Raw genomic sequence first — 26,538 nt, 5'->3', positions numbered from 1 at the left:
TGACCAGACAGGAAAACTGTCTTAAGGATCTGCTCCAAGGGCCACAGACACACCCCAGGGAAAGGGCACAAGAAATAATATTGATGGCCGGGTGTGGGAACAGTGCCCCGGGCAGCGCCTCCCTCCTGCCCGAGGCTCCAGCTCCCTCCTCCAGGTTAGAAACCCTCACCCAGGCTTGAACCCCATGTCCCAGTTTCCCTGGCACCAACAGCCTGACTGAGGGACCTATGGGAAGAGAACATTGAGCCCTGGGGCTTCCAGCTTTCTGGGAAGAAAGCCAAAATCCCACTTCGGGGCCAGTCTGATCCCCTCCCCTCCAGCCTCCTCCCCAGGTCCCTCGCCCCCTCCCTCCGCTGGAGCCTGTGCATGAGCCGTCCAGGACAAAGGGACAGGAGTGGACAGGTCATGGTCACTTCCCAGAGTGGGGGTATTCAACCACCTCTGAGCTAATGTTCCTCAGATTTCACACAAAATCATCAGTGACCTTTTCTCCAGAATCCTCCCCCTTTGAACTTCATGTTTTCTTCAATTTTCAACAATTTTTCATCCTTGAATCTATTTATTAAAAAAGGAAACTGAAGAGTTCCATAAACTGAAAATAAATAACACAGAAAGATAAAAAACGGTTTTTGGCTCCTAGCAGGATACCATTCCCAGCGAAACTTGAGGGCCAGCTGGCTGTTCAAGACACAGCAGCCCCCCAGAGACTGGCTCCTGGACCTGCTGGCTGCCCGTGGGTCTCGGCTGGGCGGCTTGCTCGCTGGGCCTCGTCCCCCTCTGCAGGGTGGGATCTGTGGCAGCGCCCTCCCCGAGCCACAGTCTAGACAAAGCGCCTAGACTCAGACCTGGCTTGGATTAAGCGCTTTATATGTTATAGCGTTTTAAAAAATTATTAGATGGCCCCAGAGACAAGCCAATCACATGACTTATTGGAAATGGAAACAGCTCCTCATGTGATTCTCTGTTGATCAAGGCAGTGTCCATGAGCCCCTGAGATAAGCGTACCACCAGCCGGACCGTTGGCTCAAAAAGCCAACTCCAGAAGTGCGGTGGCCCCAGGGCTCCAAAGCCTGCCTGGCCGCACCTGTGAAGGGTCTCTTTGCTGCCCTCCAACTCCTATTTGGTTCTCTGTGCCTCAGTTTCTTCATCTGAAAAACAGGAAGACGAGACTGTTAGCACAGATGCTGGCCCTAGAGAATCTGGTGTGCCCAGGCCAGGAAGGGGAGCCCTGGGCGCTTTCTGACACCGCCTCTCTCCAGTACCCAGCCCACCCAGAGTGCTGGACAGGACTCCCCCTGACCACCCTGTCTTGATGCCCACTTTTCCCTGGGATACGGCTTTCTGTGCACAAAATATTTGTCAGTAGTTGAAGTGGAGGAACTCAGGGCAGAGGATCTGAAAGCAGGTTGCAGTGTGCATGAGTGTGCGTGCGTGTGTGTGTGCGTGTGTGTGCATGCACACGCGGCTGCTCATAGCGCCTCTGGGTCTGTGTTTTACTGCACTTTCCTGTTGGCTTTCAGCTGCCCTGCCAGTTCCGGGGAGGGCCCTGGGCCGAGGCTGTTTCCCCCGCCCCCACTTCATAAAGGCCAGGCAGCCTGGGGACACGGCGCAGCTGCCCAGCTACAGAGACTGCCGGTCCTGCCCCGTCCTCTGCTTCTCGTGCCAGCAACTCAGACCATGGAAGGCTCCCGCCACAACAGTGTCTTCCTCGTTCTTCTTGGTGAGAGCTTTGGGGGTCTCTCTTTGGTTCTAGACTGCACCCTCCACCTTGGAGATATGGATCTGCTGGCAGCTCTGGGCTCAGGGTGGAGGAAGCCACAGGGGAAGGAAAGCAGGCAAAAAGGGTGTCCCAGGACCCTGAATCGTCTGCTTTAAATGGAGGGCAAAGGGCATGCCAAGGGGGCTGGAGGATAGAACCTCCATTGTGGGGTTCCCCCAACTTGTCCCCTGTTGCCTCGATGGCAGGGGAAGCCCCAGAGACTCCATTCTTGATCTCACACGGGGCAGGACTCAGCTGTGGGTGAAGGGATTTTGCCGGGTACAGCTTTGAATTTGCCTTTGCTGTGACTTCCCTGTTCATGTGCTTCTGCCACACCCAGCGTGGCTCTAACGGTTCATGGTTATCAGGACAACTTGTTGCCCAAGCAACCAGGCAACAAAGAGAATGCAGACATGGCACTGGAGTGCCACCGGGACCTGCCCCCGACCACAGGGGTGGGGATTCCCTGTATCAGCCCAGGATGACAGGCAAGAACTCTGGGTAACTCCCAGCCACTGGCCCCTTCTCAGGGGTCCAAAAGGCACATGTGATGGGGGGCCATGTGGCACTGAAACTGTCATAGAGCCCTGAACCTCACTTTCCACATGGGTGGAGTCAGACTTGTCTCCACTTTTTAGAGCCGTGTTAAGTGTTGAGTGTGTTCAGAGACAAACTATTCCTGGCTCACTGTAAGAATTAAGCAAACAGGATTATCATTGTTGTTGTCACGATTATTTCCTGCTGGGTAGTACACTGGCAGGTCTGGGATGGGCTGGAGAAGCAAACAAGGTGGCAGCCCCACCCCCACACAGGGTCCCTAAGCAAGAATCCAAAAGCTCAGGACTGCGGGGGAAATGCAAACCAGATGGACTGGGAGCACATGAACAGCAAACAACTTCTCTCCCAGCTCCTGTTTGGGTCATTTCCAAGGCCCCAGATGGAGAAGGCGCAGTGCAGGGCTAGGGGGTGGTAGAACCCAGCCCGGTCCAGGCTGAGGGAATGAGCGCCTCCTCAGTCTGGGGACCTTGAGATTTCAATTTCCCCTTCTCGAGCCCCTTCACTGCTCACCAGTTCTCTCTGAAACTTTTCTGGGCCCCCAGATTCAGGTTGTCCATATGCAGACTGGACGTAGCCAGGGCTGTTCAGAGCACGAAAGTTGCTATTTGGAACTTTGGGAGCTGGGCCCAAATCAGCCCAGGTCCCATCCTGCCATGGACGGCCATTCTGTGGTCTGTCCTGCAAAGAGGAACTGAGTCCCAGTGAGGAGGGAACTAGGGCAGCTCTGTGGCGGAGAGGAAGGAGATGGATCCTCGCAGAGAGAGGAGCAGGCACTCCAGCCTGTTTACCTGGCTGAGGCTTCCGGGAGGGGGGCTTTGCCCTGCTGGCCTGAGGGGAACCCAAGCTGACGTAGGAACTAAGTGGTCGAGGGACCCTCCAGTCTGCACCCCTGACAGCACCTCCAGCTGGGCTCTAGAGTCCCTCTGGGAGCTGCTCCAGCATGGATGGGCCATGAGTCATCCCTCCCCGAGGCCCAGGAAGTGACTCATTCCCACCATGCCTCCATTCCCATTCTTCCCCAACACATACCCCACTTTGGGGATCCCCTGGATCATCAGGGTCTGAAATGCTTCCCCAGCATCCCCAATGTGCCTTCCCTCTTTACCTGTTTATCTCTAAGAGTCTGTCCATTGTCCACCATGTCTGTCTGCCCATCCCTTTCTATCACTGTCTTCACTTCTGCCTTGTTCCTCTGTCTGGCTCTGTCTCTTGTCTTCATTCTCTCTTTCTGCATCTCCTTCTCTCCCGCATTTCTCTGTCTGTGTCTCCCTCCCATGCTCCACCTCTCTTCTCTGCATTTTTATCTCCTCTTTTTCTCCCTCTCAGTCCCCCTGATGACTGGCCCAGGGCCCCCTCTAGAACCCCTGCTGACTTGGGGAAGGTCCCCCAACACATGCCTTTGGAGTGGGGTGCTCTGAACTGTAGAATCGCAGGAAAGGGGGGGCCTGTTTGGCACTACCCTGACTTTGAAGCCACAATGTCTTCCTGTGTCTGAGGAGCCTGGGGCGAAATGTCACCACTGGGTCCCTGGCCCATCATAGGGCTGACAGATGTGGATATGGTGTGTGTACCTGAGAAGTGAGAAAGGATGTGGCCCAGAGCACCTTAGTGCTGGGCTCTGAAAGAATACCTGGCCCAGTCTCCCCATGTTTACATAAAGAAATGACAGTAAATGGACACACAAGGTGGTACTGCATGTTTTACTACTCTAGAAAGTAGGCCCCCCGTCCCCCCCCACTTTACAGAAGGGGAAACTGAGGCACTGAACAGTGAGGTAACTGACCAGGGTCTGGGATGTGAATCTGTGTCTGCCTGGCTAGTTTGTTTCCTCAGCTCACAGGTCAGCTGGAGTCAGACCTGCTGCCTGTCCAGCCCCCTCCTGGCTCCGGCCTGATCATCCCTCAGGTCATGCAGCCCACTCCTGGCTTGTTGGCATCTGGAGCCCAAGGAGGTGCTCAGCTTACTCTCTCCTGTAGCAAAGGGGGCGGGGGGCATGAGCCTGGTAGGTTAGCAGCTCCTGGCCCCCCAGATGTGACCCACTTAGACCTTCCTGCTCCAGCATCTCCCTGACCCTCCACCTCTGTTCCAGTGCTGTGTGTCAGGCTGACCCTATCAGAAGCTGGATCCCGGAAGACCAGGGGTGAGTCTGGGAACACGGGCTACACAAGAGCCTGGGGAAGGGCCCTAACCCCCACCCACATCCCCTCAGCCAGTGGCAGGCTGAAACTCAGGACCACCCTCCCCAGGGCCCTTCCTCTGGAGATGAACCGCCCCTTCGGGGCCCCAGCCTCAGCCCTCACTCACCCTGATGGTGGTCTCTGTCCTACGGCCTCTGCAGCCACAGCCTGTGCTCCGTGGTGCCCTCAGAACTCCAAGTGTGTCAGCGCCACCACCTGTCGTTGCCTGCCGGGATTCAGTTCTTTGTCTGGAGAGCTCATCACCAACCCCTTGGAGATTTGTGACGGTACAGGCTTGAGGGGTGCTGGAGGGGTACACGGGGATTGTGATGCATGATCCAGTCCCTTGTGGGGCGGAGTCTGTCTTCTGATTAAGCATCTGGCTCTATGCTGGAGCATCAGGTAGGGTTGGAGATCTCTGTCCTGTGGAATCTCACATCTTTAGGAGGTGACATTTTGGCCTGTTGTGTTCCAGATATCAATGAGTGTGGACCACCAGTGACAGTGTCCTGTGGAAAATTTGCAGACTGCCAGAACACGGATGGGAGCTACTACTGCACATGCATCCCGGGATATGAGCTTGTGTCTGGGGGAGCAACATTCAGGAATGAGAGTGAGAACACGTGCCAAGGTAAGAGTGACCCCGAGTCTTCCATCTCTTCATCTGTGAGGGTTAGATATCACCGTGACCGTTCTTGCAACATTCAGGGTGCAGGCCGAGGGTGATTCCAAGTGTAGCCTGAGCCCGTCCCGCTGGCACAGACAGGCAGGTGGCATGGGAGCCCAGGACCCAATCCCTGACTTGGCCACCTGATAGCTGTGTGTGATGCTGGCCAGGACTCCTATTCAGAAATCACTGCTAACATACAAGATGTGACATTGCTGTGATTTTATGTTGGTTTTTTTAAGAATCCCTTTTGGGGGTAAGATTTATTATTTATGCATACAGAACTGGGGTATAGGCCAGAGATGCAGGGGCAGTGAGAGAATTCACCAGAGACAGAATGGAGAGCAGAACAGGCAGATCGACTAAATACACTGCTGAGGGGAGCAGTGGGCGGGTCAGGAGAGGTCTGCCAAGCCATATGGATCACCTCCAGGGCCAGGATTGGGATAGAACGCACACTGAAGCAGCTGCGGCCAGCTTGCAGTGCTGCATCTTAACCCATTAAGCCACCAGGGAGAGCCCAAAAACAAACGTAGCTTTGCTGTTTGTTAACTTATGACTTTCATACTACTTTGCCAATCTGTGCCTCAGTTTACCCATCTGCAAAAGGGAGGTGACAATGGTGCTTTCTTCAAAATTACTGGGGAGATATGTAAAATTACAAAGCACAAAACAGTTATCATTTTGGGGATTTTAGATTAAAATTACTATCATTACACTCTCTCCAACATGGGCATTCCTGGGGGCCATGCTGCTTCAGTGTTACCCCCAGCCCCAACCTACAGCTATACCCTTTGCCAAAACTGTGCCCAGGAGGAGCTGGGCTTCCAGGTACTACTAGGCTTGGCCCCTTCTGAGGAGAGCAGACAGGCAGTGGCGGGCGTTTCAGGCATCCAGAGGGACAGACGGGTCTGCGGTGGCATGCAGGAGCCACGACTTCCCAGAGAGAGGCTAGTATAGAACACAGAGAGCAAGCGAGTGAAGCATCCGCATGAGGCATAGTGTGAGGGCTCCCTCCTGGGTGCTGCTGGTCCTCAGAGGCCCGCATAAAGGTGTGGTGCCCATCCATATGGCCTGGTCACAGGACAGTTTTCATAGGTATTGCAAAAGGCGTGTCACCAGCTCCAGGTGAACAGTGTGTTTAGGGAACGGAGAGAGGGCTGTTTTCAGCCTCCACTTACCTCTTTGCTAGATGCCCTTGTGCACTGAGCAACTGTCACAACCAACCATGGTGACTGTAGGTCCCACTCCGTGTGTCTGGGCTTGAGGAGCTGCCGGTGCCTGGCACAGGTAGTGCTGGTTATTATTGAAGATGTGTTGTGTGAGAGCAGGAGACCCTGGCTGCTGGTCAGAGGCAGGGATGAGCAAGAGCGAGGTGGGAAAAGGTTCCCATGTTTCCTCAAGGTGGGGGACAAAGGACCAGAGCCTGCCGCCTGGAGCCCTTGCTCTGTGACAGGCACAGCGGGGCTGTCTGTGCACCACCCCCACCTCAGCATTCCATGCTGCCATCCCCAGGACACCTCTACCCATCACAGCAGGGGGGCCTGCTAGAGGCGGGAGACCTAGGCCACACCCTGAGCTCCTCTCCCCACTTTCTCGGACATCAGAGGACACCTCTGATCTCCCTATCTTCTCTGAACCCCAAGAGTCAGAACCCTCCATGCAGGGTAACTTCTGTTGCTATGTCCATCCTGTGTAAAACAAAAAAGGGCAGCACTCAAGTGTTCCAGCACATTCATCCACTTCACCATCATCAGTGACTGTGGGAGGTGAGACCTGTCCTCACCGGAACCCACATGGACTTGGTCATTCCAGATCCTCAGACCAGATGGACCCAGGGGCCCTATCTGGAAGGTCAGGCCTGAGATCTGAGGTTGGGTCCACCATGTCCTGCTCCTGGCCAGCAACCTGCCTGAGGAAAATGCCTCCTGGCATCCGGACCCCATTTCTTGGCTGCTCAATCTCTGCCACGCAAGATTTTGCCCCAAGCCAGCCCAATGATATCAATCTAATCATGGGGAACTGAGGGCAGCTCAGGTGACCGTGACTCGGGTCACATGGACCCCAGACACACTTGGAGAGCTGGGTAAATGGAAGAGTTTCCTGTGCAGCTCAGATGGCGAGAGAGGATTTCACTGAGGGGTACAGCCCAGCCCCGGCCCAACCCTCACCTGAGGAGGTCAGCCTGAGGGAGCCCAGACCACCTGGGGACAGAAGATGGAAGGTGAGCTCCATTCAGCCAGCGGGCCTGCGTCCCTACTAGGAAACCAAGGGCTGAGAAGACAGAAACGCCTGTTACTCCTCACCCGGCAGCACCTGCTCCCCTCTCCAGTGCCCAGTCCTTACCCAAGGATGGTCTTGCTTAGAGGTGGGCTGTCAGTTCCTGTAGTCCAGAGGAGTCCTTCATGGTGTCAAAAGACATCTGCATACCCTCATACTGGATATCAGCCCCTGCTCTCCAACCCAGTCTGCACCCGCTTCCCTGCCTGTGCCTGAAAGCCTTCTGGGGCTGGGCTCAAGGGAGGGGAGAGTCTTGCCTGTCTCCATGGAGCTGGAGTCTCAGTTAATGTGGATGAGAAAGCGCAGTCCCATCTGGTCACCGGACTCCCAGACGGAGTCATGCAGTGAGCAGTGTGCTGGGGAGTCTCAACCATCATCATAAGCTAAAGGATCTGTGAGCATTTTTCCTGTACTCAGTTCCCAGGAAGAGCCACTCTGGCCTTCGTCCAAAACTTCAGGCTGGGACACAGGGGCTGTGAGGTGTTCGCCCCAACCCAGAGCTGCCTAGGAAGGTTGAGGGTCCAGGGCCTGGCAGAGAGGACTGAGGCTGCTTCAGGCCACATCTGGACAGCAGAGCATCTAGGCCACCACATTCACCCAGGGGATGCCTCCAGGTGAATTAAAAATGGCACCACTCACTGAGGAAACAGTGGCAACTTCTGGATGTTTCTATGGCAGGAAATGTGGCTGACCCCAGCCCTGAAAGCTGCCCACAGCCGTAGGCGCCTATCACCTTTTCCTTCCCCTTGCAGACGTGGAAGAATGCAAGCAGAACCCCAAAATATGTAAAAGCCGCAGCATCTGCATCAACACCCAGGGCAGCTACACCTGCAAGTGCCAGCCCGGCTTTGAGCTCAACCCGAAGGACCCGAAGCAGTGCACAGGTAGAGGCCCTGGAGGACACTGTGGGATGGAGCTGATGTCCTGTGCAGAGGAGGGAGAAGATGCTCAGGTTCCTGCAGAACAAGGCCCGCCAGGGTGCTGCCGAAGGACACACCTCCCCAAAAGAGCCCAACACAGAGCAGAGAAGCGGCAGGGCCTTCTAGGCCTGGGGCTCACTTGTGGTGACGCCTGGCCCTGTGAGCAGCCTCAGACCTTGCCCCTTCCTCATGTCTCATGTGAAAATAGGGAGGAATCACTTCTGGTTTCCAGAAGGGGAACCTGGGTTTGGGGCTCAGGAAGAAGCAGGCAAACTCTTTGGTCAGGAAGTCCAGCCCCCGTGACTCAGTTTCCTTCCTGGTTTTGCCACCTACAAACTGTGGACCATGGTCTCTGCTGCACTCGTCTTGCAGGGGAGACACCATAAGATGCTTTGAGAGTGAATTGATGGTGCCCATGGTGCTGGGCAGTGAGAAGCTGGTGCAGTGAGTGGAGACCTGACCCTCTGGCTTTGTCCCCAGACGTGAATGAATGTTCCAGCGGGCAGAACCCCTGCCACAAGACCACCCACTGCCTCAACTTCGTGGGAGGCTATGAGTGCCGCTGCCGCCCCGGCTGGAGGCCGGTCCCTGGGTCCCCCAATGGCCCAAACAACACCGTCTGCGAAGGTGCAGGGCCCAGAGCCCCCTTCGCGGGAACACAGCCCACCTGATCACACGCCAAGCAGGGCGACAGGCTTTAGAGACCACGTGTGACATAGCTGGGGACCCTGAGGAAGGAACCAAGGGGAAGGGGCCCAGCAGCTGACGTTACCCGAGATGAGGCTGTCTCAGTAGCTCCAGCCAGTACATCCGATGGGGCTCAGGCGGGGCCTAGGGGGCCTCTGCCCCAGTCCCATGAGCCCAGGCCACCATCGGGGATGTGTGGGCACTGGTTGGCATCGCCTTCAGCCAGTGGGGGTGGGGACGCTTAGCTGGGAGAAAGGGAGTCGGGCACACACAGGAGAGGGGTCTGACCTCTTTCTTGTCCCCAGATGTGGACGAGTGCAGCTCCCAGCAACACCAGTGTCACAGCTCCACTGTCTGCGACAACACTCTGGGCTCTTACAAGTGCCGCTGCCGCCCCGGCTGGAGGCCGGTCCCTGGGCCCCCCAGTGGCCCAAACAACACCATCTGCGAAGGTGCAGAGCCCAGAGCCCCCTTCGCGGGAACACAGCCCACCTGATCACACGCCAAGCAGGGCGACAGGCTTTAGAGATCACGTGTGACCTAGCTGGGGACCTGGGGAAGGAACCAAGGGGAAGGGGCCCAGCAGCTGACGTTACCCGAGATGAGGCTGTCTCAGCAGCTCACAGCCAGTACATCCGATGGGGCTCAGGCGCGGCCTGAGGGGTCTCTGCCCCAGTCCCATGAGCCCAGGCCACCATCGGGGATGTGTGGGCACCGGGTGGCATCGCCTTCAGCCAGTGTGGGTGGGGACGCTTAGCTGGGAGAAGGGAGTTTGGCACACACAGGAGAGGGGCCTGACCCCCTTCTTGTCCCCAGATGTGGATGAGTGCAGCTCCGGGCAGCACCAGTGTCACAACTCCTCTGTCTGCTTCAACACTCTGGGCTCTTACCAGTGCCGCTGCCGCCTGGGCTGGAAGCCCAAACTGGGATTCCAGTACAACCAGATCACCACCGTCTGTGAAGGTACCGGGTCCCACCTGACCTAGCTCCCCTCCCTCCGGGGAGTCTCACACCTAAAGATCCGCTGTCTCTCCCCAGCGATCTGTCCCCACCTGAAACACACCCCTGGAGTCAACATTTTCACCATCTGTAAGGGGCTCACGTGCTGAGTGTCACCTCTGCACACGTCCTCTGTTTTGAGTCTACAGCTCATGGATGTGTAGTTGGGCGTGGCTCATCCCCATCCAGAGAGGCCGGGTGGGAGGGCTGGGGGGTGGGGTGGTACTTCTCTAAAGGGGGTGGTGCACACATAGGGGAGGGACCTGTCCCCCTCCTCCACATCCCCAGAACTCACACCTACCCTGACCCCAGACCTCCCCTCAACAAAATGACCTGTTTGTTCTCTAGAGTTCACCTTCCCCACCATGACCCTGCCTGAGATCAAGAGCAAGGTGAGTGGTGGGGGCGGCAGGGGGCAGGGTGGCAGCGCCAGGGGACAGGAATCCCTTTACATCCGTTTTCCCCAAACTCCTCCACCCACTCCTACAGTTCTCTGACCCCCTCCTCTTCTTTCTCCCCAGAGACTCTCCAATTTCTTTGAACAAGTCCAGGGTCTGGAGAGAAAATTCAACGCAACCAATGTCCAGGACACGATCAAGGTAAGGGCAGGACCTAGGGGTCCCCAGAACAGTACGGATGGCCAGGAAATGCTTTAAAGTGAGGTGGGTCAGCCCAAGCATGGGCCACGGGTAAGCCAAAGACCCAGTATATATGCACATATACACACAGTATATACACAGTTGACCCTGGAACAAACTGGGAGTTAGGGGAACTGACCTCGCTCACGGTCAAAAATTCACATATAACTTAGTCAGCAGATGACTTACTAGTGGGCCTCTGTAGCTGAAGGCTCTGCATCTCTGGATGCACCAGCCAACATCATCCACGGTTGGTCAAATCCATGACTGCAGAGCCACTATAGAAAAAAATCATAGGGAGCCAGACCACAAGGGCTCAATCCCAACTCCCTTACCCCCCACCCCCACCTCATCATCCCTGCTGCCACTTTCTGCTGTGCAACCTCAGGCAAGTGACTCACCCACTCTGGGCAGTGGTGCCTGCTTCACAGTCATTGTGAAGATTTAATGAACTAGCACAAGTAAAGCTCAAAGAACAGTGTCTGGCCCATATGAGCATCAGAGACAAGTTTTAACCCAGTAGAAATCCAGGAGCGTCTTATGTCTTTTAAAATTTTTCAGTGGCTGCATTAAAACAAAATAAAAATAAGCCTAAGAGATGCAAAATACTGCCATTTCAATGCAGGATAGCTTTCAAGTGCTCAATAGCCACATGTAACTCAAAGTTTCTGATAGTGCAGACTTAGGACAGGCTGACACCAGGCACAGGCCTGATGAGTGTCAGGCGCCACTGTTGTTATGTGTACCTAACACTTATACATATAATAAAGGTGTACATACTCAATCCCCTTGCCTTCTGGCTACTGCAGTATCTGGATGACTCCCCTAAACCTGTCCCCCAGGCAATCCAAGTGGTTCCCTTGTGTCCCCATGGAGGGATGAGCTTAGAGTCCTAGGGACAGCAATGATCCAACGGCTGTTACAATCACCCCCAGGATTTCATCAGATTACTGGATGACCTGTTGAAAAACCCTGGGGACCTGGAGGCCCTTGCCCTTCCTGAACGACACCGCAAGGCCACCGACCTGCTCTCATACCTAGAGATGAACCTGAGGACCCTTGCCAAGTACATGCCTAAAGGATCCTTCACCTTAGATTACCCTTCAGACACAGGTGAGGTATCATCCTCTCTTGCCCCAGTCCTGGAGTTCCGTTCTCCACCCAGAGCCCCCAATCACTGCTCTCTCCCCTTAGTGCTGTCCCTGGAGATTAAGGATGCAGGGAATGGAAATGTCACCATGAAACAGGGCCATGCAAAGATGCTGCTGAACTGGGCTGTGGCTACTGGAGCTGAAGACTCAAGTAATTGCAGGGGTCTGATGGGGAGGAAGCAAGGTCTGGGATATGGCTAGTGGGGAGCTTCAGAATATGTAACAGCTGTAAACTGACCCACTGGGAGGGAGTCCAGACATCATGGGGAACAGGCCAAGCCTGTGAATTAGACACCGTAGGAGGAAGAACGGGACACGGGGCGGGAGGCAGAAGGTAGCTAGCATGTCTCCCCCAGGTCCCACTGTGGCAGGCATCTTCTCTAGCCCGAACATGCGGAAAATGTTGGTCAACGCCTCCTTGGATCTGGACCCTGAGGAGGAAGCCGAGCTGAGAATGATTCATAAAAGCCGCAGAGGTGCCTACCCGAGGCTCATTTCAGCCATCAACTCTGTGTTCCTGAGCAATGAGAAGACAGAGAAACTTGACTTTCCAGTCACCTTCGCCTTCTCCCACCTGGTAAGTTATTGGGAGGTAGCTGGGGTGGGGTGGGGTGGGGTGAGCCCTATTGCTAACCCCATACCCAGGGTAGAGTGGCCCTTCCTTTCCCCGCACCTGCCATTCTGCTCCTCCCTCGCGCCTACTTGAGGGCCTTTGCACTGCTGTGACCTCTGCCTGGGAGACTTTTCTCCCACATGATTCAGCTTTTTACCCCTTTTCCAGTCTGTTCAAATGCCACCTTCCTCTTACATAAAATTACCCTCTGTAAGTATGCTCCACCTTTCACCTATGCTGCTTCCTTTTTTAAAAATGGCACGTATCACCTTTTATTACTCCCCCATGTCTGCTGTGCTTACTGCTGCGTCCCCAGGCCAGGGGCACAGTAGGTGCTCAGTGGATACTGACCAAATGAAAAGCTGCTCTCCCCAGGCTCAGCCTGAATTCAGGACCCAAGAGTGGCCTGCAGGGTAAATCCTCACACCTCCACCACCTGTCAGCAGGAGTTAGGCCAGCAGGAGATACCTGGACCACGGCAGAAGCTGATTTGTGCCTTCTGGAAGCATGACAGCCACAGGACCGGGTACTGGGCCACCACAGGCTGCCGGACACTGGGCAGCAGGAATGGCAGCACCACTTGCCAATGCGACCACCTAAGCAGCTTTGCTATCCTCATGGCCCAATATGACGTGGAGGTAAGCAGCCTGGGGGGTCAGCGTCAACAGCAGACAGGTAGCAGGTTGGCTGGTTTGAGACAGGCAGCGGGTGCCGAGCGGCAGGACAAACTCTCTGCTCGGAGCTTGTCTGACTGCATGCCCTAGTGGCTCTCCCTTCCTGTCCCTCCCTAGGACCGGCAACTAAACAATGTGCCTGCAACAGGGCCTCTGACTGCTGGAGCACAGAGGGAGCACAACTTTGAGTGTGTGACCTCTCAGCCTTTAGTGAGGCCAAGCGATGTGAATAACTGGAATGGGCCATGTAGGGAAGAGAGGAAGCTGAAAGGCGTGGGACTCGGGCCTCCCTGGTGGTGTAGGAGTTAAGTCTCAGCCCTATCATGTTATCCTTGCTATGGCCCGAGTTTGAGCCCTGGCCTGCCAGAGTGACCCACACTGTGCAGCAGACCTCTCCTGTACTGCCCAAGACCCCCTTAGCAGTGTATTTCAGTGGATTCACCTATTCTGCTCCCCACTTTCTCTTGTGAATCCTCTCACACACACACATGCCTCTGTACCTCTGGCCTACACCCTAGCTCTTATATGCATAAATAAAATAAATCTTAAAAAAAGCATGGACTTGGAGAGGTGACAGTTTGGCCAGGTATGGGAGGTCAGCAAAGTTGCCATGGAAGGCCCCATCAGAAGGTGCTTGGAGAAAGGAGGATCCCCGCTGCACCCATAGGTCTAAGGGGCCAGTGTTTAGGATGACAGACAGGAGGCTCGCTCAGATGGGAAACAAAGGAAGTGGTGGGTGAGGAGGCAAGAGCCTGATAGAGATGTGCAGGTCAAGCCCCAGGAGGACAAGGAGGGCTGGAAAGCATAGGGGCACTAATCAACTCCCCCCACCCACGTGCATCCAGGACCACAGTCTGGCTGTGATCACCAAGGTGGGACTGTCGCTGTCGGTGTTCTGCCTGCTACTGTGCATTCTCACCTTCCTGTTGGTGCGGCCCATCCAGAGCTCGCGCACTACCGTGCACCTGCACCTCTGCATCTGCCTCTTCGTGGGCTCCACCATCTTCCTAGTGGGCATCGAGAATGAAGGTGGCCAGGTGAGGCCTTGCCAGGTGGAAGGCCCCACTCTCACCTTGGGCCATGGGCCAGCGCCAGCCCACACTTCCCCGTTTTTTTCCCACTCCACCCCCACATGTTGGCTGGCCCCATGAAGGCTTAAAGACCAGCTCGGTGCCCCGCCCCCATCCTGCAGGTGGGGCTGCGCTGCCGCCTGGTGGCCGGGCTGCTGCACTACTGGTTCCTGGCCGCCTTCTGCTGGATGAGCCTAGAGGGTCTGGAACTCTACTTCCTCGTGGTGCGGGTGTTCCAGGGCCAGGGCCTGGGCAAGCACTGGCTCTACCTGATTGGCTATGGTGTGCCCTTGCTCATCGTGTCCATCTCAGCTGCCATCTCAGCCGCCCTGGATCTCAAGGGCTACGGCCGTGACCTCTAGTGAGTGCGGAGTAGTGGGGCAAGGGAGGATGGGGCACCAGGTGTACAGAGCTCTCTACTCTGGCTCTGATCTGAGCTGGCATTATGGGGAGCTAACAGGAGTCCATCCCTTCTCACCCAGCTGTTGGCTGAACCCCGAGCACGGCTTTCTTTGGAGCTTCCTGGGACCTGTGACCTTCATTGTTTTGGTAACTACCCCACCCCTCACTGAGCCCAGCTGGTCCACACCAGCTCTCTCGCATTCCAAGAAAGGCCCCTCATATGAATCCTGTGCTCCCACCTAGTGCAATGCTGTCATCTTCGTGACCACTGTCTGGAAGCTCACTCAGAAGTTTGCTGACATCAACCCTGACATAAAAAAATTGAAGAAAGCTAGGTGACAGCATGGGGCAGAAAGGGGTGGAGGGGAGAGGATGGGCTATGAGGCAGGTCCACTTACCGCCATGCCCTTCTCCCCCAGGGTGCTGACCATCACGGCCATCGCCCAGCTCTTTGTGCTGGGCTGCACCTGGGTCTTTGGACTGTTCCTGTTTGACCCCCAGAGCTGGCTGCTGTCCTACACTTTCACTATCCTCAACTGCCTGCAGGGTCTCTTCCTCTTTGTGCTGCACTGTCTGCTGAACAAAAAGGTGAGCTGCTAGTGGGATGACTGCGGGCGGTGAACTCCCCAGGCTCTGGCCTCTCCTCCCCTGACCCGGCACCCTCGTCGACAGGTGAGGGAGGAATACCGGAAGTGGGCCTGCATGGTTACTGGAAACAAGTACTCAGAGTTTGCTACGACATCCATGTCGGGCTCCAGCCACAACCAGACTCGGGTAAGGGCTGTGCCTGAAGTGGGGGAGAATGTACCCCAAGACCCTCTGGGTCCTTACCAGCTTTCTCTCTAGGCTCTCAGGCCGTCAGAGTCTGGCATGTGATGGAGTCCGGGCCAAGCAGTATCTCCTGTTGCCTCAGCAGCTTTGCACATGCTGGACTGCTCCTTTTGCCGCCCTGCCCCCACCAAGGCTGGACAGGTGTAGTCTGGCACCCAACACCCAGCTGGTGTGGAAGGTTGGACCTGCAGGGCCTGCTTCTGGCTGCTTTTGTTCCATCCTGGCTGAGTCGGGGCAGGTGCAGTTGCTGAAGCCCCTTCGCCCTGGTACAGACTCGAGAGCTCTGTGCAGCCAGACCCTTCCCTGGGCTGTCTTTGCTACAGAACAAGAAGCTAAGGGGCTAGGCTCAACTTCCCAAGTAAGCTAAGACTGAGGATGAGAGAAGGGCCAGGCCCCTCCAGGCCACTGACTGAAAATAACGGTACGGAGGCCCACCTGCCCCAGTGCAGAGGGTTCTCACTATTTTGAAAGCTGTGGATGTTGAATAACGTTTTGTTGTTTTGTTTTTTTTTTTACATGATAAACCTTTCCATGTTGACACTTTTAAAAAAATTAAAAAACAAACTAATACAGAAGGGAGTGTTGCTGACTGGCTGGCTGAGGAGGGGGGGGGGGTCACTGACCAGACCCATCCTGTTCATTGGTTGTTGAGAGCTGACAGAATTACACGAAGTGGGAGCCAGACATACATAATAAAAATTTATTCTTACACAAATCTACAGCCTTCAACAGTAAAAAGAAAGCCCCACTGTTGCCTAGAAAGAGGACCTGAAGAAGCACGTGGGAAGCAAGGTATTTCTGGGCCACCAGCACATGGTTACCGGCTCTGCTCAACTGTAAGACACACAAACAGGAGGTCAGTGAGGCAGGGCCCTTGACGTTCAGGGTCCACCCCCACCAGGGCTCCCTAGACTACTTACTGTATGTGGAAATATCGATTTCCTCAGGAAGTTCTGCCACATTCACTTCAAACCGGTCCTGAACATCATTGAGGATTTTGGCATCGTTCTCATCAGACACAAAAGTGATGGCCAAGCCTTTGGTGCCAAAGCGGCCTGCACGAGCCACCTGCAGGGTGGAAGTACAAGAGTCAGGCCTGAGGCATGAGCTGGAGACCCAAGGACAAGCTAGCTAGGCAGGATAACTCACCCGATGGAGGTAGGTGTCTGAATCCTCAGGCATGTCATAGTTGAAAACGATGTTGACTCGTTCAATGTCCATCCCTCGGCCAAACAGATTGGTGGCCACCAGGATCCGCCGCTGGAAGTCCTTGAACTGCTGATAGCGTGACAGCCTGGGTGCAGGAAGAACAAGAGGAAGCCATCAGACACAGGTTCCTGGTGTCACTCCCCTCTGGGGCATGCCTGGGGCCTGGCAGGTGGTGTACTCACCGCTCCTCCTGGGCCATGCCCCTGTGGATGGCAATGGCTGGGAAGTTCTGCTCCACAAGGAGCTGGGCTAGGGCCATGCAGCGCTGAACCGACTTCACAAAGATCACCACCTGCAAGGGGGTGAAGGGGTGAGGGCAGTCAGGCCCTGTACAACAGCCTCTCAAGAACCCAAGACAGGCTAGATAAGTGTGTCAGTCACCTGGTTAAACTCCAGCACGTCCAGTAGGTCGAAGAGTTTGCGGTTCTTCTCACTGTCTTTGAGCTTGACATAGTACTGCTGCAGCCCATGTAGGGTGAGCTTGGTCTCATCATCCACAAATACCTCCATGGGCTGTGCGGGAAGGGGCAGGCAGGGCTTACTTCCTGGCCTCCTGTCTGCCCAGAACCTTCCAGGGAGCAACTCCAAGCTTCGATGTTCCCCAGAGGGCCTGCTGCCCCCCGAAAACTTCTCTCCCAAAGGCTGGGGCTGAGCTCTTGTCCAGATCAGGTGGAGACCATGCTGGGCCCCCAGTCTGTGGGTTTCATGGAACAGCACGAGCTCAGGCCCCCAACCCAAGAGGGCCAAAGCTGCTGCACCAAGGTCACGGTCACTGTCTCGCCCTACTCACATCTTGCATGAATTTCCTGCAGACGGGCCGGATCTCTTTGCTGAGGGTGGCACTGAACATCATGCACTGCTTCTCATGGGGTGTAAGGCGGAAGATCTCCTGTACATCCCGCCGCATGTCTGGGGAGGAGGGCAAGAAATGGGTGAGCTTGAGTGTCTGCCAGACCTTGACCCCCACCCGAGACCAGGCCCAGCCCCTCCCACCTGTGCCAGGGAGGCGTGGGCACCATGATGAGGGCGGTGTGAGCCGAGCAGTGGAGGGAGGGGTGAGTCCAGGGTGCCTGAGGGGCTGGACTCAGGGCCAGCACAAGCGGGAGGAGCTGCCGTCCACTTACACGCTGCCAGAGCGAAGCAGCCGTGCCAGTGCACCTCGAGCCACGCTTCAGGGAGGGCAGCCTGAGGCAGAGACAGCTGCTGGGGTGAGAGCTGCAGCTGCCTCCCAGGATAAGCCCCATCTCCCACCAGCCTATGGGGCTCACTGAGGGCAGGCAAGTGTCTAGAATTAACTCGGCAAACAGTGAGGCCACAGTACTCCAGGAGTAACATGTACATGGGACCCTGCTCAGCTTGAGTTCAGAAGCAACAGGTCCGCTAATACGGGAACCTTCCCTAAAATCACTCACAGGTCTAAATGCCAGCCACCCATGTGACCCCATTCATTTCACCCACCTGGCTCTAAGTGGGGGGCTGCGAGGGTGGAGAAGGTAGAGCTGGGGCCTATGTGGTCCCCACAAAGCTGTGTGAACACTCACCCAGCTGCTCCAGCATCTTGTCACACTCATCCAGCACAAAGTGCTTCACATTCTTCAGGTTGAGACTCCGGTTACGCACAAGTGCCAGGATTCGGCCCGGAGTCCCTACCACTACATGGGGACAGTTCTTCTTCAATACCTCTTCATCCTTCTTGATGGAGAGGCCTCCGAAGAACACAGACACCTGTGAGGGTAGAGAAACGCTGCTTTCACTCACCTGGGGCCGAAGGCTCACACCCACTTGGTGCTAGTGCGAGTGGCAGCATGGACCCAAACCCCCCCCCCCCAACACTCAGCCTGCTGCCTAGAGACTGAAGGCCTGCAGGACACAGGCCAGCCTGAGAGCTGGCTATGGCTCCACTGAACAGCAGCCCCCAGACTGGGACTGGCATGGCCTCTGGGGATGTGCATAATTCATAAGGCTTTTAAGGAGCATAAACCACCACAAACCTCAAAGGCAGCAGCTTCAGCCAAGCTTGGTAAACGCGGGCTAGGGCCCAGCTGAGCCCAGCAAAACTGCAGAAGACCACGTGGTGACTGGCTGGCCAGAGGGCACTCACCTTGACACTAGGCATGTACTTGGAGAAGCGCTCATATTCCTTGCTGATCTGAAAGGCTAGCTCCCGTGTGTGGCACATCACCAAGACTGTTACCTGGGAGGTGGGTCAGTGAGACACACTCAAGGCAGTGTCATTATTCCTCCCCACAATAGCTGGCCCCCTGCCCGCCAGGCCCTGCCTTTCCAAGTTTGAATCATGCCAAGGTTCAGTCTAAATGCCTCTACCTCCACAGTCCTGCCTCCTCTCAAGACGATTGGTTCTGTCCCGCCTAGACGGTGCCATCAACATACTGGAGGTTTCCTCTGGCTGACTGACCGCTGGGGATAGCTGCCATGCCTTCTTCCCCAATACCAAACACAGCAACTACACACTGTTCCCTTCCTATAAACTCCGCCCCACACACAGGGTACCTGTCCTCACCAACCACCTTAAGGCAATGAGGGCTTACATACCCTCAAGGATGTGTGCCTGAAAAAAGCAAAACACTGGAATTCGCCTAAATTAGTCCTCAGCACAGCGGAACATACCCTTACGACATGAGCAGGCAGCTTCGCCTGCCAGCACCGTTAGCAGCAGCCTTGCTGCTGGAATCTCCCTTCACAAACGTACACACTGAACTAAAAGCCATGTCCCTAGATGGTAAAACTGAGGGTACTTTTCACTTTTATCTCTTGATGTAGGGGTGTTTTCAGGTTTTGTCACTTAGTAATTATGTAATGTCAAAGGGCACACAAAAAGAGCTTTTAACCTGTCCACCCACCTACCTGTCCGTTGACAGGCTCGATCTGCTGCAGGGTGGCCAGCACAAAGACTGCCGTCTTGCCCATCCCTGACTTGGCCTGGCACAAGACATCCATGCCCAGAATGGCCTGAGGAATGCACTCGTGCTGCACTGAGAATAATAGGGTAAAAGTGGTTAAAAACCAACGCTCCCTCCTGCAGGCTTCACATAGATGCTGACACACACACACACAAGGGCAAGGAAAAAAGCTTAGCACAAGGGAGCCAGGATACATACCCTCTGATGGGTGCTCAAAGCCACAGTCCACTATGGCCCTCAGGAGCTCCGGCTTCAGCAGAAAGTCCCGGAAGCCTGAGCTGTGGATGGAGACGTAGGAACCCTTGACATCTTTCTTAGGGGGAGCTGGAGTGCTCTCTGCAGGCGCCTGGGGCTCTTCATCTTCCTCATAGTCCAGAAGCTCATTCTCCACATCCTGTTCTGCCATGGTGCTGGGAAGGGAGTGCAGGATCAAGGGGACAAGTGCAGAAATGAGAACCCACTCATAGCAGATGGGTCTGCAGCAAGTCCCAGCTCCACTCACAGCAGATGGATCTGCAGCAGGTCCCAGCTCTACTGAGCAGCACCTCCCAGCTTCAGCCTGTGGTGACCACAGCTCCTCACCTTCCTCTATACCACACCCCCTCTGTCTCCCTCTCCCTACAGAAAGGTACACCCTTCTTGACCCCCAGCCCAAATGAAAGCTCAATCTTCAATTCCCCCCACAGCCCTCCCAGGCCTCTCTAGTGGTCACTGTCTATTGTCACTCCACACCACCTTCAGCCTGGCTGGGCCAGACTCCGCAAGCTGTACCCTTAGTTTTGGTGCCCCACTGCCACCATCAGGATCTGGCTGTGCCTGGCTCTTGGCACCAATGCTTCTTTCATGGCCAATGAATTGCCTCAGACCACCCTAGTAAAGGAGCCTCCTCCTTGTCACTCCCCAAGGAACCCACCTGGTCTGCATGGAGCAAGGACCCCTGAGACCTAGAGCTGGAGCTGCTAGGGAGCCTGTTTGCGAGAGCAGGGTGTGCTCCACCCTGCTGCTCCTCCGCTATTTGTGGTCTGCACAAGGGAATAATTAAGTGCTCTTATGAAAAGGCATCCCTTTGGGCCTGGGCCAGTAAAAATAAAGCTGAGATGGTAAATGAATACAAAGCTCAGCTTACCTCCAGGGCTTATTTAACCCAACATACACAGTACATCTTCTGGGTGCAAGCCATGTTACAGGGGACCCAAACTTGAGAAGAGTCATTTTCCTCCCTCCCCACCCAGCCTCCAGCTCAGGGTAGAAGTACTGCAGCAATCTGCTTCTTCCTGAGCTGAATGGAGGCTGCTTCTGACCCCGCTGTCAGTGATCTCTCTTGGCTTCATCTGGCCCCAAAGCTGTCACCACATCCATGTGTATGCCTCTCAAACTGTCTCTCAGTAACCTCTCTCCTCGACTCCAGAGCAGTTACCCAGCTAGTTATCTCTTCTACAGCTCCCTTTTAAATGTTGAATTCAAACCACCACCAAGAACAGAACCTGTTTTTCCACAAAGGCCTGTTTTACCCATCTCAGAAAAGGGGGTCCCTTTCTCTCAAGGGTGGCCTTTCTCTCTACCCTCTCTGTCCAATCAATCAACATACCTCTAGGTCAATCAGGCAACTTCTCACTCTTGCTCCTTGGTGGGCCCCAGCTGCCATCGGCTTTTTTTGTTAAGTTAGAATTGTTTCATCGAGATATTCACCACTTAAAATTATAGTTCAGTGGTTTTCAGTGTAATCACAGGCATGTGCGATTGTTGTCAGTTTTAGGACATTTCATCACCTCAAGATGCTATACTTTTAATGAATCAGCCTACCCCCTCCCCCAAGCACGAATCTACTTTCTGTTCTGTGGATTTGCCTGTTGTTTTTCCTGGGGTGGGTGGCATGTGTGGGGGTGGAAGGATAAGGATGCAGGGTTGGGGGAGAACCCTCCTGTGCTCACCCTGGGCTGGCCAGTACTGCCCACCTCTCTGGCAACCAAAACTGGGGCAATCCACCAGAGGGGCCCAACAGGTGAGTCTGGTCTCAAGAATAGCCACCGTTCTTTCTTGCCCCCTCCCTTTCCAAGAGGGTAAAATGGGGGGCATGAGTGGGGATGGAGACCCACAGGGTCTGCAAGGAGGTACCCTGGGCCTGAGGAAGGTAGCAGTGCCTTCTCCAGCAGATTTGCCGATTTGGGCATTATTTTATTATTGGAAGCATACACTCTGACTGTGACTGGATTCTTTCACTGATATCATATTTTCAATGTTCACCGACTTTGCAGTGTATCAGTACTTAACCACATTTCATGGCTGATTAATATTCTCTTGTACCAGTACAGCCATGCAACATTTGATGTTTCAGTCAAACATGATGCTCACAGGTTCTACCATATAGCCTAGATATGTAGTAAGAATATACCACTTTAGTTTAATTACATTCTATGATGTCTACATAAGGAAAGAATCTCCACAAAAACACATTTTTCTGAATATATTCCTGTGTTAAGCTACCAGTTAGGTAATGGGCATGTTGGGTGCCATCATCTCTTCCCTGGGTAATGCCAATAATCTCACCAATACCTATTTTCCAACCCCCCACATCCCTATTTTCCAACCCCCCACTCTACTTTGTCCACTCTCCATGGCAGCCAAAGAGAACCTCTACACTCTGCTCAGAATAAGAGTCCTCACTATGGCTTACCAGGACGTACAGAACCTGAGCCCCTCTGTGCTCAGCCCTCAACTCTCCCATACCCCTCATTAACTGCACACAACTAACACACCTCAGCACCATTGTACTTGCTATTCCTGAGCCTGGACCATCACAAACCTCCTGTCTCATATTGCTTTAGAAGGGAATTTGCTGCCAGCATCCCCTCCAGTCATGTCAATCCCTTGCCCAACCCAGCACCCAGCACAGGAGCTGGCATACATTACTTAAGCTAGTAATGATTGAATGAATGAACTAGAATCAAGGCCTTATGACAGAATTTGGGGGCTAAAGCCAGCTTTCATGCTCATCAAATTATGAAAAGGGCCATCCAGCATGAGTCATGATAAATATGACTGGCAAAAAAAGAGAAGGGGCGCTTTCCCAGCCAGCAAGGAGAACAAGAAGCTAGAAGTGAGCCCAAAAAAGCATCCTTTTGGAGGCCGGAGAGAGCATCTGGCTGGTTCAGGTGAAGGCTGGTTAGATCTAGAGTTTTCACTTTATTTGCTAAGCAGCCAAGAACCTGTGGCTATTTATTCTAGTTGAGTGACTCAACGAGGATTTGCCCAAGAAATAATAACTACTGTAATATGATGGTGGGTGGGTAGAAGACATTCACTTAAAAAAAAAAAGAGGATTAAGATTAACTAGGGTGGAGGCATTAAATAGAGAAGAAGGTGGACCACCATAGGGTGGGACCATCTTTTCTGGGTATTCTGTGTCATCTGCTCAGGGCTTCAAATCTCGGTGACTGCAAAGGTGAACATAAAAGAAATAAGGTCAATCCCCGTCTCTTTGTTTCATGAAGAGACTTGGGGACAGATTTTGGGGCACAACATTTTGTAAGTGGCCAGACAGGATAGATCTAAAGCTAGACAATTAGGTCAAGAGCGGATTTGGCGGGCTCTGTTCCCTTCTGAAGGGGTGGCTGTTGCCGGCCCAAGCCAAGAAGCGTGAACCTGGAAAGCACCAACGCTACTCAGTGACACTCAAATGCCCCGGGGAGAATTCCGAATTCGAATTTTGTTCCCTACTGGACTATTTCCAAAGACGATCTGTCTTGCCCCAAATCGCAGATACCCAGAACGTCTAAACGCAGAGCAGAGAGACTGAGGTGGGGGGGCTCCTTTCCGAGCAGCCCAACCCGTCTGCAACCCTGGTTTCTCCGACAAACTAGTCAGACCTAGCCTTCGCCCTCCGAGCTCAGCCACTCCACCCGCCATGCGCCAAAGGCCCCCCACGGGTTCAGCTTCTTCGCCGACAGGAAGAAACCTCCCCCGAACTCTGCTTGGCCGGGGGCCGCCATGACAGCCCCTCCCGGAAGCGGGCCACGCGCCCGCGCGCCAACGGCCGGCCAGCCCCTCGCGCATGCGCCCCGACCTCCAACGGCCACCGCCGCACGCGCGGGACACCCCAGCCACCCCGCCCCCCTCAGCTCTCCTTAACCCTCGGCGTCTCCCCGCAACATCGTCCGCAGACCCAAGGCCGCACTGCGGACCCGCGCCGCAGCCCCGCCGCCTACCTGGTTCCCGTTCGCCTCCGCGTGCTTCGAGGAGAGCCGCTCGACTCGGGTATTGGTCTCGCGCCCCCACTCGAGCTACCGAGCTTCCTGCCTCCGGCGTCCGACTGTAACCCCCTCACTGGATCTCTGGCTTTTCATTCAAGAGAGAAGGAAGCGGTGATTGGAACTTGCGGGAAGCGTTGAGAAACTATTGGTGGAAAAAGGAAAGAGGGCGTGCCCATGGCGCGGGTTCATTGGTCAGTCTAAAAGTAGGCGCGGGAGTGGGCTGAGCCCGGCACGCCGTCACGTGACCTGGGTTTTGCCTTGGGCGGGCGGCTTCATCTTTAGTACTGGCGGCGAAGCCGGGCGACTGGCCTGTGTCTTGCCGTTATGGAATGTGGCCTCTACGTTGGGTTCCGAACTCTGGGCTTGGGAGTGGGCATCAGCCCGCAGTCCCCCTGGCCCCCTCAAGGGAGGGCTCTGAAAGGACTGTGGGAATGACTCCGGCAAGGAAAAGACGGTTTGCAACTTTGCAACGGCAATGCAGAAAGGGACGCTCAGGGAGTGAATGAGAAGTGGTCTTAAGCATCGGTTCTCATTTGCTGAAGAGTCTTGTCTGAATCAGACACTGCGATGCAGGTTTAGAACACAAAGCCAAGGCCCGGGTGTTTTGTCGTTTATTTTATTCTTTGTTGTATTAAAATTTGCCAACCTCCCCCCCACCTATACTGAGGTAAAATTGATAATTGAAGAGATCTATGATTTTTGACAATTGTCGCCCAAGAGACTATTGCCCAGTGAAGATACAAGATATTTGCATGACCCAGAAAGTTTTGTGTCCTCAAGTCATCCACACCCCTCCTTAAGTTCCGTCAACCACAATGTGGATTTCTATCATTATAGATTCATTTTTCTGTTCTTGAATTTTATATAAATAGAGTCGTGATTAACTTTTGTGTCTGGATTCTTTTGCTCAACAAAATGTTTTTGAGATTTGTCAATTTGTTGCATTTTTTTAAAGATTTATTTATTTATGCATACAGAACTGGGGTACAGGCCAGATGGGGGGTAGCTGTTGAGAGAATTCACCAGAGACAGAATGGGGAGCAAAACAGGCAGATCCACGAAGTACACTGCTGAGGTGAGCAGCAAGCGAGATCGGAGATGTCTGCTGCGCCATGTGGGTCAGCTGGGGGACTGAACTTGACTGAACTTCATAGTGCTGTGCTTTAACCGGTTTCGCCACTGGGGGGCCCAATTCGTTGCATTTATTAATCGTTGAGTGTTATTCTACTGTGTGCTTATACTGTTACCAGGCAATAAGGAATATTAAAACTGCCAAGGCACAGCCAAATAGTGTACTGGGCATTGTCTGAGCTCTTCACCCAGAAGCATAATTGTAAGACCATTCAGGTTCAGGGAATAATAATGGGATTTATTTAACAAAAAGTCACTGAGGCCATAAGTGGCCGGTTATCTCACCCTAGAGTCCACAGCGTTCAGAAGTTCTAAACAAAAAAGCAGCCAAGATGGTGTCTTCCCACCGCTGAATACCTGAAGCATGTGATCCAAACAAAAGGCCAACAATAATAGTTTTGAGCAGTTTTTTGCCTCTGCACATTCCTTTGAGACCAGCAACAGCAGTCTGGAAGATTGGTGTGGGGACTGGGATGGCTGAGTCCAGGAATGACTAAACCCAGGAATGGCTGACCTTGAATATTGCTTTTGCACTCCCTTTTATTTTCTATTAGAGTCTCCACCTCACTGATTCTTTCTTGCTCAGGATTATATCACATGTAGCTATTCATTCTCACCTGTGTCTCCCCACTCACCCCTTGAGGGCACCATCTATAACAATTTTTGGCCTTCAGCCCTGATTATACTACCACAATGTAGCCAATATATCATTCATGTGGCTTAGACATTTTCTGTCAACACTGTAAACACAAGGACAAAATCTTAACTACATCTCTTAGAACAAGACCCCCAGGGTGGGGCATGACTATAGTTTCTCCATTTACCTATTTGGTTTATTCCAATATTTGGTCATTAATAAAGCTTGTGCTAGTATTTTTGTGAACATGAATCCATCTTGGAATGTTAGGCCTTAAGTCGTGTGTGTTCAGTTTATAGTAGATCTTGACTTTTTCTAAACGGTTGTGGGATAGGAGCCCTGCAGTTCCTGGTCTGGACCTGCCACAGAGCTTCCCATGTCCTGCTGTGCCCCCAGCCTGAGTTAGGTAAACGTTGTGCAGGGGAGGGTTTTCACACATTGGCCAGATTTGGGGTTTGGATCCTGCACAGATGTTGAAAATGGGCCAATCTGGTTTGAAAGGTGGGCACCTTGGGCCTACCTGGTGGCACAAGAGGCTAAAGTGAAGCACTACGAAGCTATCTGCAGCCACTGCAGACAAGTTTGATCCCGGACCAGGGAAGTGGCCCACATGGCACAGCAGACTTATCCTGTCTCGCCTGCTGTTCTCCTTAGCAGTGCATTTCAGTCAATCTGCCTGTTCTGTTCCCCACTCTGTGTCTGGTGAATCCTCTCACCACCTCTCCCACCTCACCTCCGCACCTCGGCCTGTACCCAAGTTCTTGTATGCATAAATAAATAAATTTTTAAAGAAAGGTGAAAAAAAATAGGTGGGTAATCTGAAGGGGATATAAGTAGGGCTCCAGACCATTACAGACCATTAGACTTTCTCAGAAATTCTTAATCATCAAGAGCTTTTGCTTCAGAGAGACTCATTGAGACCTTCTCATCTGATCTCTGCTTCAGACCATTGCCTGACTGCCAC

The 26,538-nt window shown here is 53.9% G+C and overlaps 2 protein-coding genes across 3 annotated transcripts; one reads left to right on the top strand and one right to left on the bottom strand.

Moving 5' to 3' along the window:
- The first annotated feature begins 1,610 nt into the window (after nt 1–1,610).
- ADGRE5 (adhesion G protein-coupled receptor E5) lies at nt 1,611–16,007 on the top strand. 2 transcript variants are annotated; one of them, XM_012729196.1, is made up of 20 exons: nt 1,611–1,720; nt 4,407–4,457; nt 4,656–4,781; nt 4,970–5,125; nt 8,194–8,325; nt 8,842–8,988; nt 9,865–10,011; nt 10,396–10,439; nt 10,569–10,646; nt 11,621–11,798; nt 11,880–11,987; nt 12,193–12,413; nt 12,893–13,087; nt 13,969–14,160; nt 14,316–14,554; nt 14,676–14,742; nt 14,839–14,930; nt 15,015–15,183; nt 15,268–15,369; nt 15,442–16,007. In XM_012729196.1, the coding sequence occupies exons 1-20, from the start codon at nt 1,678–1,680 to the stop codon at nt 15,469–15,471; spliced, it is 2,517 nt and encodes an 838-aa protein (XP_012584650.1). In that variant the 5' UTR covers nt 1,611–1,677; the 3' UTR covers nt 15,472–16,007. The 2 variants fall into 2 exon arrangements, with proteins under 2 accessions (XP_012584650.1, XP_012584651.1); XM_012729197.1 differs by having other exon boundaries at nt 12,896–13,087; nt 15,442–16,006.
- Nucleotides 16,008–16,110: 103 nt separating this feature from the next.
- Nucleotides 16,111–23,943, bottom strand: DDX39A (DEAD (Asp-Glu-Ala-Asp) box polypeptide 39A). Its single transcript, XM_004688236.2, has 11 exons — nt 23,762–23,943; nt 19,755–19,966; nt 19,501–19,628; nt 18,737–18,829; nt 18,177–18,360; nt 17,426–17,544; nt 17,017–17,148; nt 16,818–16,927; nt 16,576–16,720; nt 16,347–16,494; nt 16,111–16,260 (listed from the first exon to the last, which is right to left on the bottom strand). The coding sequence occupies exons 2-11, from the start codon at nt 19,960–19,962 to the stop codon at nt 16,244–16,246; spliced, it is 1,284 nt and encodes a 427-aa protein (XP_004688293.1). The 5' UTR covers nt 19,963–19,966; nt 23,762–23,943; the 3' UTR covers nt 16,111–16,243.
- Nucleotides 23,944–26,538: the final 2,595 nt, after the last annotated feature.

This window comes from Condylura cristata, unplaced genomic scaffold (genome assembly GCF_000260355.1).
Source record: "Condylura cristata isolate star-nosed mole 26May11 unplaced genomic scaffold, ConCri1.0 scaffold00024, whole genome shotgun sequence".
NCBI classification, from domain to species: domain Eukaryota; kingdom Metazoa; phylum Chordata; class Mammalia; order Eulipotyphla; family Talpidae; genus Condylura; species Condylura cristata.
Note: the sequence above shows the minus strand (reverse complement) of the source record. Positions and strands in the feature narration are given on the sequence as shown.